General features: G+C 38.9%; 1 protein-coding gene across 2 annotated transcripts; it reads right to left on the reverse strand.

Annotated features, from left to right (window-relative positions):
- Positions 1 to 280: 280 nt before the first annotated feature.
- Positions 281 to 11,093, reverse strand: MAP6D1 (MAP6 domain containing 1). Of its 2 annotated transcripts, XR_003084323.2 has the most exons (4): positions 10,183 to 11,093; positions 7,347 to 7,464; positions 5,737 to 5,875; positions 281 to 3,730 (listed from the first exon to the last, which is right to left on the reverse strand). XR_003084323.2 is itself a non-coding variant. In XM_007424759.4 (3 exons), the coding sequence occupies exons 1-3, from the start codon at positions 10,770 to 10,772 to the stop codon at positions 3,653 to 3,655; spliced, it is 786 nt and encodes a 261-aa protein (XP_007424821.2). In that variant the 5' UTR covers positions 10,773 to 11,059; the 3' UTR covers positions 281 to 3,652. The 2 variants fall into 2 exon arrangements, 1 of the variants encoding a protein (XP_007424821.2); XM_007424759.4 differs by lacking the exon at positions 5,737 to 5,875 and having other exon boundaries at positions 10,183 to 11,059.
- Positions 11,094 to 13,390: the final 2,297 nt, after the last annotated feature.

Genomic DNA, 13,390 nt, shown 5'->3' on the forward strand with positions numbered 1-13,390 from the left:
TTAAGATGGAAAGGGGAACAAGTTAAGGATATGCCCAGATCACCTGCAATGTGAGGGAAAAAAGAGAACTCCTTTTCCTAGTTCTATGTTAGAGAGGAGAATACAGAGTGTAGGAAAAGGTATACAGTTTTTCACTCTAGATAGATAGGATCAGGAAGTAAAGCACATGACAGTTTATATTAGTGCCCTTCTGTGTAAATTTAGTTCATCAAAATCTTTCAGTATTCAAATGATTTCTATTAGACGAAACAGAATAGGAGAAAGAATGTGTAACCAAAAATACATTTTTATTAAATTATCTAATTCCATAAAATACAAATGTCATGTACTACCATATTTTTTCTTTCTTTAAGAAATAAAATAACTGTAACCAAGCAGGCAGTGTGATTTTCTTTTCTCCATTTAGTAAAAGTCAGATGTACAAATAAATTAATTAAACTCAACTGTTCAAAGAAATCAGATCAGTCAAGCAGAATTAATAGGATTTTCACCTAGAAACACCCAACATGCAAGGATGGCAATTTGGAACATGTTCCTACAAAATCATAATTTTTACCTTCCCATTTCTCCTAATCCTTTCAGCATGTTAGATTTATCTGGCAAATTGGCCCCATATGACTGTTGAAGGAACAATGTTGTCATTTACCTTCTAAATAAGCATCTTACTATGGTGACTGTTTCAAAGAGGAAAAAAACATGCTCAAGGAGATTTTGAAAATACAATTCTCAAGCAGCAGGCCCTTTGCTGAAAGGAAAACTGATTGCAGGACAAAATACTGTCAAAAGCAGTTTATGATATGGGACTGGTGAAAGGCAGGAGTGCCTGTTGCTCAAAGAATGAAAAAACACTTTCAACAGGCACACACCCCTAAGACCTTTCTGATAACCTAAATAACCTTTTAGATCTTAGCTGAGGGAATGAATACGATTTAAGTACATTTGTCGTGAAAGGACTTGGTGCAGCCAACTTTCTCCAAATTGTATTTTACTTGTACTTCTGTTTATACATGAAAGGTTGGCTGCATGTTACTGGCCACATTTTAAACTGGGAAATGTTAAATAAAAAATTCTCAATATATAAATTCTTGTATATTCACAGAAAGGTCCCATTCAAAATGGGGCCATCACAGGGCTAGATGAGAAACTCAACTCCAATCAGAAGCTTCATGTGCCCATCAAAAGCTTATATAAATATACTGGAATCAGGGCAACAGAATATTATTGTAACTTCTGCATAAGAAAACAAAGGAAAACATTAAGGTGGGGCAATTAGTACATAAACCCTGTCTTAAATATATGCAATATAAGGAAGTGAATGAGAACTAAGAAATGGTGTATTTAAAATGCCTAGGCAAAAATTACTTTACAATACTGTACAAAAATGCACTTCCAAAATAATGAAAATGTAAAATTGTCTCTCTGAAAATTACCCTATAACACATATTACATAGCACAACTGCTTTAGCAACAAGCAGTAATTTTGCTTTTTCAAGGCAATACATTTTCTAGTTTGCATACTCAAAAACTATGAATGTTAAGTAAAATCATATTAAGCATGCACTCTTTTTTCTTTTGGAAAATCATTTCTATGTACAACATTTACATACACATTAAATAATGTTACTACAAATTATCTTGGCCATTGCTTTAATGTCTGGCCCAGTGCAATACTCAACGGTTAACTCAAGCTAGTGAGGACTACTAGCCCCCAAGAAAATGTGAGCACTGGTTGCAGTTGCCTCTGTACTGCCTCTGAGGAGTGTTCTTCCCAGAATTTAATAACTGAATTCTCAGTGAAATGGGACCTTCAGGAAAACAGTATCAAAACTGCAAAAAAACACCTCCAGGAAAAATGTGTTTGACAAAGATCAGTTAATAGTAAATATTTAAGTCAGAAAATATTGATGAGGCCGTGATCCTCTGGCTGCATGTTGTGTTTTTAACTGTGTTTCTTGTTTGGCATACTTTAATGTAAACAACCTACTCTGTATAATAGGTGGAGTACAGTATAAATAAATGAAGCAACCTCACTTTTAAAACGTTCAGCTTTCATTTCAGAGCATGATTTAGGAGTCTCTCTGGCCTATTAAAGAAACAGGATGGTTTCTAACTACTTCTTAGTCACACCCACTTTGTAATCCTCAGAAGAGGGTTACAAAGACAGCGAGGGGTCTGGAAATCAAGCCCTATGAGGAACAGTGAAAGTATCTAGGTATGTTTAGCTTACAAAAGAGACAACTGAGGGGAGACAGGAGCACAGTCTTCAAATCAGATATTTGAGCCAGATGCAGATCTGACTGTATGATCTGTCAGATAGTGGAATCGTATGCTGCAGGAAGTGGTGGATTCACCTTTGTTGGAAGTTTGTAAACAGTGGCTGGATTATCATCCATCAGAGATGGTCTAGTAGAACCTGCATTGAGCAGGGTTGGACTAGATGACCTCTGAGGTAAATTCTAGCATTAAGATGCTATGTAACAAACCAAGGAAAATGGAAACCACATTAAGTAACTCAGAATGAATACTATGTGCACTATTTGTGTCCATCTCCCGCAGTATCTGCTCGGCCAATTCGATCCAGCAGGGTTGGCATGCTCCAGGTTCCTTTGATTAACCAATGCCATCTATTGGGATCCCAGAAGTGCACCTTCTTTGCCGTACCACCTGGCCTCTGGAATCAGTTTCTCCCCGAGATTCGGATGGCCTCCACCCTGCTAATATGGAGAGCCTTGAAGAACTGGCTTCATGATTGAAGTCGCCTTCTGGGTCATGTGGGTTTGCTTTGTTGTTGTCAGGTTTGTTCTATTTTTTGTTCTTTATTTTTATCCTGTATTTTTTTATTGTTCTTTGTGTTTTTAATCTGTAAACTGCCCAGAGTTGTTGGGAGCTCAGCAGTGTAAAAATTTAAATAATAAAATAAAATAGTGAAGTGAAGTGAAGTGAAGTGAAGTGAAGTGAAGTAAACTATAGAAAGAGTTGATCCCTGTTAGGTGTTTGTATTTAAATAACTTGGGGAGGTGGCTAAATGATGCACACAATATAAGTGATCGAAGCTACTCAGCCCAACTCCACTTTCATTCCCATGATGCTTTGATGACTTTTACAAACACCCAAAATAAGGCTCACATCTGTGGTCTTGATTCTCTGTAGTGTAATGATTCTCAATAACATGGCATTAAAATGTCTGCAACAGTATGAGATACATTTAAAGGTGAGTGAAAAGAAGCAGCAAAGTTCAAAATCTACTCAGTGTTTTACGGACCCCTTAGTAAAATGACCATGAAATAATGGAGAGGGAAAATTAATAATGCATTTTATACGGTGTACTTTTTACTTAAGAATCAGCACACTGCTTAAAATACTGTGTTTTTGCTTACTAAAGTCAGTGTTTCAAATGGAAACCAAGTCTGGCTAGTGGTAATGAGGATATTTCTATGGATCTAGGTCATTCTTTCCAGTAAGTTAGACTATCTTCAATTCAAATTCAAGTGTTTATGATTTACATATTCATAATAGATGCATGAATTCTGATAATTACTGTAGCTGCTTTTAATAATCCTTTGCTTTTACCTCACCAGCACTTACAAAGTTGCATAGCTGTTCATTTTCACAACCTTAAGCTGGTTGAATGGAAAATGGGCATGATCCAGATTTATATACTGAGGATGCGAGATGGTGCCTGGAAAACAGCAGAAGGATTTGAAGAAAACTTCGTCTTTACTTCTGGAATCTAGAGAGGAAAAGAAAAAGACATTACATTCATTTGACATACAAATATCATATTATGAAATACACAAAAGTCTTTTACTATTGAGACAAGTTTGCTGCTGTTTTTGCAGCCAATTCACATGCAATGCAAAGTTCAGCCTTATTATATGTTGTTGGAATACAACATACGAACAAATTGTTTAGATATGCCAGAAGCTGCATTCCTTTTTAACAACAAAAACTAATGTTACTTACATTAGTCTGAGGAAAAATAATTTCTTTCCCAAAGCCACCTACTTTGCTTTATGACTACTGTTCTCAACATATTCCCCCATTTATACTTATTCTACAAAGTGCTTGTCCAGGATTTTTCCCCATGTATTGGTCCAATTATATCCAACATACAGAAAAAAGCATCAATGGTCCCCATACACCTATACTAAGGTTGGTATAAGTGCTAACCCTATACCAGTTTGCTCTCCAGATATACTTGGTTACTACTTCCATCATCCCTCACCTTGACCCAGAACAACTCTGGTTGTAATACTGGGGATGATGGATATTGTAACCTAACATACCTATAGAACGATTGCTTGGGGAAAGCTGCCCTACATTATTCAATAGCATCTCTCCTGTTGAAGGATTTAAAAATCATTTCCTGCACATGGATTCCCAGCATGAGGATGATCTATTTGGCCACCAGATAAGTAATACATCTAAATTGAATCTGATTTGTCTGTGATGCCCATATGCAAGTACTGGAGGAGTGGGGTGGGGAGCAGATAATCCCTTAAAATCCCTTATCATGTTTTGAACTGCAGATTTTACTGTTCCTCAGATTCTTCCTTGAATTATTTTTTTAAAATTAATTGAGTTAAAATAAGCTGTAACTTAAGCTTCCTTAAAACCAAAGAGCAGTCCTCCAGAAACCCACATAAACACCAAAAAAATTGTATCTCAAATCCTTACACACATAACATTTAGGTTTTTGCTTATGAGCATGTATTTATATTATGGTTGACAATTTCAGTGTGAGGTAAAATCCAAATTAAAAGCCAAATGTAATGCCAATAGAAATTTCGCTTTAGCCTAGTGCATATGTAATACTAAGGATACAATACGCTGTCTTAGTATGATGAACTAATTCACCCATTATGGATGAGTATGCATATGTACACTCGACCACTGTTATGTTCCCAAAAGTTTAGTAAAAAATCTTGGCAGAGCATTAAGTGTGAGCCAGGCCATTATTGGTGGATAATAACATTAAATTGATATAAGACAATGAGGGAATAAATGTCAACAAATGCAAGAATGTTATATTAATTTTATATTAACACTAATTTAGAAAACAAACCTTCTATGTTCCTTATATCAGAACTAATTAAAATAATGTCCTATACATCAGATTATACTACTCATTTTTGGTGGCACAATTTTCTGTTTTTAAAATGGCTGCAATGTAAAGTCATTTACATGTATTTAAATCCCACCTATTTACTGTGCCAAACAATGCTGAATTATGATCGAAGAGTTTTCAGGCTTTCTGAGTGATAGTGTCAATGGCTATATTGTTGATCTTATACCATACTTTGGACTATGCTTTTTTCCAGAATGAATGGAAATCTGTTTTGTACATTTATTGCCTGATTCTTAACTGCCCAATGACACTGTATTGTATGATCTGGAAACAAATTCTGTAGACCTTATGATAGTTCTGACTCTACTTCATTTATTCTCCAGCATACTTAAAAAATTCTTAAGGGCAGAGGTCCTTAAGGGTAGATCAAATGTGAATCCCTGCAGTGGTAGTGGCATATAGTAGTTCTATGTTATATATTAGCTGTGCCACATGAGATGGCTGACCCAGTCTCCTACTGTCCCTGATGAAACACTGGCAGGGTCCCAATTATATCAGGTTAGCCATCTTCACTAGTATACCAGCCTTCCTTTTGGTGGCTGTTTGGCTGATTTCAAAGAGAAAAGCTGTTTAAGAAAAAATATCAAATAAAAACTGTGATGTCCCACCTAGGACCAGAGTCATCATGTATGGGTTCTGTGCATGGGAAAACATATTATCACTAGATAGCAGCAAAAGGATACAGAAAATCCTTTGCCTTCATTTAGTAGTCTTCAGATATTTGCAGTCCAGTTCTGGTAGTCCAGACTTTGCAGTCATATATTAAAAAAAGACAGAGAGAGAATTTACAAAGTTGCTTATTATCTGTGAACCCTATCTGATGCATGGATCTCTAGTGTATTAGTGAAAGTTTATTCTCAGGAAGAGAGCCAGTTTGGTGTAGTGGTTAAGGCACCAGGCTAAAAGCAGAGAGACTGTGAGTTCTAGCCCTGCCTTAGGCACAAAGGCAGCTGGGTGACCTTGGGCCAGTCACTCTCTCTCAGCCCTAGGAAGGAGGTAATGGCAAACCACTTCTGAAATCTTGCCAAGAAAACTACAGTCCAGGCAGTCACCAGAAGTCAACACTGACTCAAAAGCACAAATTCATACATACATATACACACACAGGCACAGAAGAAAATATGCCAATGGTTGCATTCTTCATCTTGCATTTATCTGAGGTTTATCTAATTCCCAACCCTCTCTATAATTAAAAACAAATGGGAGCACATTAAAAGGAAATAGGACCCATTTGCTAGATAATGATCATCAGCTTTCTTTGATATAAGTTGTTAGAGAAGAATTCAAAATGGAGAGCCATCAGCCTAAATTCATTTACATTTCTCTGATATGACTTTTCTGCATTAAGGTAACAATCATTCACATAGAGATACTTGACAGTCATGACAAGATTAGTTTTGAATGTAGTGATTCTGTGATTCTATTAATAGGGACATTTTCTAGAAATTAAAATGAGATAGGTTTTTTCTATTCTAGATAAATGTAGTCCAATTTAACTAAAATTATACTTAAATGGCATGGACAAGAGAATTGTTAAATGTATTTGCCCTCACAACAAGTGGCTTAGGGACAAATTAATTAAACTTTAGGATACTAATTTAATAGATGTACTGCATTCTTATAGATTTTTTTTTTTTCAAATCAACTGTTTTATAATATTTGATGTTTGTGGGAATTGTGTGGCATGCTAATTTGTATTTATCTGGTTTTTAAAATGTCCTCTTTTACTAATAGCAGAAAAACTAAAGCTACAATAATCAATTGTGTGCCCATTTACATGACACTAGACGTCACTGAACTAAATGTGAGCTCCATTTAAGGCATAGATATTATGGCAAAGGACTATGCTGTGTACAATTAAATCTTAAAGTTCAAAGTATCATATTCTGACTTTATTTTGGTGGTAATTCCATGTATCAGCTAGTGGCTCCAAATGAAGATGTATTTAAAACAAGAGGGCCCAGTTAGTAGTATTGCTCATACTGGGATTCAGCTCAACATAAATGAAACAACACGCCCATAGGACTGCTTCTGATAAATCAGGACACCTTTCCTGATTTCTATTTCTATTGATTTCCAACTTTCTATTAACATTTAACTACTGTTTTGAGTCTTGAAGCATTTCTTTCACGACATGCCATTCTTTAAACGGTCTGTGTTTTACTGGCCAAACACTGGTAATTTTCTACATTCAAAAAACTTTGTAAAGCACATTTACCTTAAAGTCTGCCTTGTAGCTAGATTCTTGCACAAAGTGATCCTCTGGAATAATGAACCCTTGTGTTGTCTTTGTAGGCCTGGATCGTTTTGTTACAGACCATGGGCGATATTCATTTCTAAAATTAATTTGCAAAATGAAAGTCGGACACGACTTAACGACTGAACAACAAAAAAAGATGATGCTGCTTTGAAAAGGAAAAGGCAAACTTAGACGGCTTTCTCATCATACACAGAAAGCTACAAATATATACACAATGCATTTTTCAATTAATATTCCTTGTTTACCCTCACAAAATGAAAATAGAATTAACAGGGATTATAGCTATAAGTACTTTGTAAATGCAATTTGAATACATTATGTATAGGGTTCAGATTGAAATCAAGATTTGTCTATCTTCCTGATACTGTCAAACTTCCAGGCCATATTTGCTCCTTCGCAAAAGCATCACACTTGCAGGATATCTTGCTTAGAGCAAAGTTTTGCAGAGCAGCCCTATCTGGTATGCTGCTGTTCAGATACATTAGATTATAACTCTCATAATCTCATGCTATACCAGGCTGATAGGAGTTGTAGTTTCAAATCTAATGTATTTGGACAAAGCTAAATTGGGAAAACTTTAGTAACAACGTATTTTTCTCTTCCCTATCTCCAATACTTCGTTACCTCATCCCCACCCATGACTGAGAGAGGATAGTTGTTGTTAGCTATACCACTGTTTAAAGTAGTAATTTCCCCATAATTCCAATACCATCCAAAGATCCACAGACAGACCAACAGACAGAATATTTTAAATTTTGGCAACCATTTCCTTAGACAGAAGTCAGGTGACTACAATGATCTAAACAGAGACAATGAAAGCAGGATACGGATCAGCCATAAGGAGCCAATCTCATGACACTGTGTAGCTTCTGCTGATTTAAGGATGAATGGAGAGCGACTCAGCAATGGGGAAAGGCTCACAAAACATTAAAGAGTTTCAAGACTGAGCTGAAGTAATAGAAAATATCCTCCATAGGAATAGGTTTGCCTGAAAAGAAAATACAGGGAAAATCTGCTATTTGTCAGTACAACATGTTGAATGCAAAACTGAGTCTGTGCTCTTGCCATGAGTTCTGAGAAAAAAGATGAGCAATTAATTATTTTTGAGAATTAGGATGCAATCTTTCATTCTATAATCACTTTCCTATAAGTAAACCCCTTTTAACTCAGGATTGTACTACAAATGTCCCTTGACTAAATGGTTCCATTTCACTTTGAATAAATATTTGTACTTCAATTATATAATGTTAATTTATGGGCAATATTTAAGGTCTGTTTGGAAGGAAAGTGTTGAAAGGGCTAAGGATGCTTAGGAGAGCACATACAGTAGTAGCTATAAGAATACCATGTCTGAAGCCTGCCTGATTATCAGTGGTTGAACTCTGGAAATCAGATCCCATGAGATTATGGTAACTTGCATGGACATCCACAGTGGGGGCAAATGTTGAAATGTGCATTGTGACTGCACAATTCAAATTCTGCCCCCTTTGTACTTACACTGTAACTTCATATGGAAATATGTAAGATGTGGAGCTTATGTCCTGATATCGTTATTCATGTTTCATCATTTTGATGAATTCTCAGCCCCTGATAACCCTATTCCATACATTATTACTTAGTAAGCACTTGTATGTAAGGAAGGATTGGTTGATGATTATATGCATATGAATGTTGTCCTGTGTAGATATATTGGATGCCTAATGGACCTTTTCTTTCAAGTAAAGGCAACAATTCACTGCAATCAAAAAAATGTCCCTGACAACATCTTTTTAACTTGTGGTGACTATACAGACAGATCCATGTTTTCTTGATTATAGTATGGAAGTGGCATGTCATTGCCTCTATTCAGGATTTTTTTTTTCAATTTTGTCTTGCCTACAGCCTGAGCTCTTCTGTTAGTCTCAGGTCTAAGTATTAACCAGGTGTAACCCTACTTAGTACTTTCACAACTAAGAATGGTTAGATGCTACACATGTATTAAAGAAGATGACCCAGCTATGAAACTCAATGGCTGTTCTCAACCCAATCATTTCTATATTAAGCCTAATATATTGTCCATGCTTACTATAAAACTAGTATGCTCAGGAGAGAGGATTCTGTGCATTGCTTTAAGCTTCCTAAGAAAAGCCAGGATATAAATATAGTAGACTTAATTAAATAATAGTTAAAATGTGAATTACATGTAACATGAAAGGCTAAATATAATGCCTGATCTACTGAAAGCAGATTTCACGGTGCCAGCTCTGTTACATACGTACTGTATAAAGCAAGCAAAAAGGATGTACTGACTCTCCACCATGACAACGGACCTACTTGAGCTCTTGGAGAAAGGGCAGGACTTCAGTCTAAATAACAACACGCTCAATATATATTTGTGATGGAATGTCTAACACACCTGGGAACATGGAGGAGGGAGCACAACTGTTATGAAGGAAACAAGGCCATTGGGAAAAGATTCCTGAGTCGAGGGGACAGGGGAAACATGAGAAAGAAACTCAGGGTAACTCTGCCTTAATTCTGCTAGAGTTGAGGTGGAGAATTGGAGAGAAAGCTTTGGCAGGCTTTCAAGATGGTTACGTTACCAGAATCCTAGTGGTTCTTATTTCCTGAGTTTGCCTGCCTTGAAAGACTTGACCATATTCAAGCAGGAGGTATACGGTGATACAAACATACATATCTACATACACTCACACACTCTGTATAATCTGTTCGGGCCTGAAGAGATGGAACAATGCTGCTGCCTTCAGCTCAACCCTGCGGCTGGGGTGAAACTAGATCACATTCAAAGGGTTACCTGTAAGAAGTTGTCCTGGCGATACCTGGAGGCGAGGAGGAAGGCCACACCTGTCTGGAGCCAACGTCCTTATTGCTCACCTCCTGCCTAGCCGCCGGCAGCACATACACGCGAGACCCTGCCAGGATGTCAGTGTGGGGAAAGGCGGCGGGGGCGCCCGCAGCGGGAGGCGCCCGCGTGGGTTCAACTCTCCGACACTCCCCGAGCCAGGGCAGGGCGTCCCTCTTCTGCAGCGGCCACGCTCGGAAATCCTGCTGATACTGAGTCTCTGCGGCGAAGGGCTCCTTCCGGTGGCTGCCCCCGCTTTTTTTCGACGGCCTCTTGACAACAACCAAGCTGTCCCGCAGCGAGGGGGCGGACGCGGATACCGGCAGGGCAGAGGCTGCCCGCGGAGGGGCCTGGGGTCGGCTGCTGGTGCTGCCCCCTGACGGGATCCGAGGCTGCTGAGAAGTGTCCCCACCGTCCGCTTCCGCCCCCTCTTCGATGTCGGAGTAATTGTGGATAGTGAGCGGCACGGCCAGATCCGACTTGTCCAGCTGGTTCCAGAAGCGCGCCAGGCAGCACACTCGGCTGATGCAGGGCCAAGCCATGGCGGCAGCACCGTGCAAGGATGCAATGATAGATACCGGGGCCAGGGGGTGGGGGTGCCTCAGCGGAGGAGGGGGAGTTCTGCAGCAAGCGAGGTGGCTTCCCCAGCTGAGATTTACTTCCAGCTCGCCCCGTGGCTTCTCAGTGTCAGCACTCCCCCCTCATACCACACTTTGGTCCCTCAGTTTCTTTAGGAGGTTAGCAAACACGTGATGATAGCCCTGTCATTCATTCCCATCCCCACCCCCCTCCCCGGGTGACAGAAGGAGCTTAATGCAGCATCCGCGAGGGATAGAGATAATAAGGGAGGGGGGGCAAAGGGGTGACACATGGCACCAGTCACCGAGTCTTTCCACCCTACCATCCTACCTCTTGTCCTCTCTCTCTAGATGGCATCCTACTGCGCTCAACACTAATCGCTGCAGCTAGCCAGCTCATCCTTATACATGCCTTCCATGCAGAGTCTAATGAAGAATCGATTATACATGCCTCCTGCAATCTAAAATAGGGAAGAGGAAAACTCAGATGTCAGATGACTAATCAGGAATGAATGGAAAAAAGGAAAATAAGCAAGTGGCAATCTTCACAAGAGAAGCTAGATATTGCAGGAATTATGCAGCACTCCTAACATCCTGAGGTCAGCATTCTTTTTCTTTCACCAGCAGTATTCAAGTAAAATATTTAACGTTAGCATTTCAAAACTGGTGAAACTGGCCTTTATGGGATTAACCTGCAGTATTTTGAACCAGTTGAAGTTTCTGAGTGACACAGAAGGGCAGCCCTATGTGGAGTACATTATAAAATCAAGCCAGGGGTGTCAATGCACCAGTTGTAAATTGTTATCAGCTGAAGCAGATTAAACATGATTCTGGCCAAGGCGTCTACTTGAGGGTTCTGAGAAGGTCAGAAACCAGAATAACTTTTTTTCTGGAAGTGTGTGACCCATTGTGGTCCTGGACATCATCACAAATATTGTTTCCCTGTAGCCTCGTTTCTATTGGATATGTGGAGAACATGCTAATAAAATGTTAGCTGGGAATTTTTGAGGGAAGCTCTTCCCTAGGGCATGTACTAGTAGATGAATCATATCAGTATGAAATTAGTGGCCCCCATCGTTTAAGATTTCCTAGATATATTGAGAACCCTTCGATAGGAAGGAAGACAACACTAGGGTTACACTGTTAAGGGTTTTACTACCAAATTTGGGAGCCAATGAATTACAAAAAGATATCATGAATGCATCCATTGAAGTAGAGTTGGCCTTTCATGCATTAATCAATGCTTTGAATACTATACAAAAAACAAGTGGAAGAAATTGGCCAGTTTAGTATGGATAACAGAATGGCTTTGGAGTAACTTGCTTCAGTATGTAAACTAGTGAATTCCTCCTGCTGTGTTTGGATTAATCAACACAAACACATAGAAACTGATATAGCAATAATTCATAAGCAGGCTGTTTTTAGATCCAATGCAGGATACTCAAGTTACAGAAGGTAGTTTGGAGCATACATTATTGTACATTCCCAACTTTGCCACTACAGTATATGGAAATGGGTTAAAATATTTTAGTTTTGGGTCTATTAGTTGCCTTATTAGTACTGGTTCTCTATATCTACATTGCTTGTAGACTCTCCTGCTGTGGTAATTAGTGTTATTTGTAACAACTATGGTCATAAAGGGTGTATACATTCCCCTGTAGTCATCCCCTGGGTAGCCCGTATATCGTCATACCAAACCCCTGCCCCCTTGTGGCCCACCTCAAGAGGGGGGAAATAGGAGAATATGGTGGTATAATTTGATGTCTGCCACACATCAAATCATGTTAGAATATACTGTATACACCTATTAATAGGTATAAATCTTTAGGTAGCTTAGAGGCAGCAATGTATTTGTATAACCTAGTACCTAATACTGTGACCCTGGACCAGAGTCAGTTAATATAAATCAGACAGTTGTTCTAGGGAGGAGGAATGAAATGCTGTAACAAGAGATTGCAATGTAAACATTGCTGTTTATGGCACATGTCAATATCAGGAAGGATACTGCAAGCATGAAATATAATAAGGTCAATTCAATAGCTTATCAAAGCATTCTAGGGGAAGGGTAGCCATGTAATTGTATTAGTCCTTTTATCTTTCTGTTTCACATGTAATCAACCAAACATGTATAACCCACAGCGTTTGGGGTTGTTTTGCTCAGAACTCTCTCCTGTTGTCTGCTGGCGGGGAGCCCGTGATCACTGTAAGTGTATTCCAATAAAGCATATTTTGTTGCTTCTATCTTCAAATGCTTTGGTTTTCCTTTTAGGTGAGCATTTTCTCACAAAACCATCTTGACAGACATACTCTGTTTCCAGGAAAGTGGGTGCCATACATATCTTGGGGAGGGTGCTATTCCAGAGGGCAAAGGCAGTGACAGAGAAGGCATGGTTCCGTGGTTCCACAATGTGACACTGTTTGAGAGGACCTGGAGTGCATCTACTCTGCCTGAACATGCCAGGCAGCCAGAAATGGAAATAAGTGGTTCGCAGATAACCAGGCACTATACCACAAAGGGCTTTATAAGTGACGACCAGCACCTTGAATTGCACTCAGAAGCCAACTGGCAAGCAGTGGAGCTC

Source organism: Python bivittatus, unplaced genomic scaffold (assembly GCF_059951505.1).
Source record: "Python bivittatus isolate LINGU-HERP-01145 unplaced genomic scaffold, Pbiv_v1 ctg000980_np1212, whole genome shotgun sequence".
Lineage (NCBI taxonomy): Eukaryota > Metazoa > Chordata > Lepidosauria > Squamata > Pythonidae > Python > Python bivittatus.

Coding starts and splice junctions, on each gene's coding strand:
- MAP6D1 (XM_007424759.4), bottom strand. CDS start 10,772: ATGGCTTGGCCCTGCATCAGCCGAGTGTGCTGCCTGGCGCGCTTCTGG. Junction 7,465..10,182: donor GCCAGGACAACTTCTTACAG/GTAACCCTTTGA, acceptor AATTAATTTTAG/AAATGAATATCGCCCATGGT. Junction 3,731..7,346: donor GCTACAAGGCAGACTTTAAG/GTAAATGTGCTT, acceptor TTTCCTCTCTAG/ATTCCAGAAGTAAAGACGAA.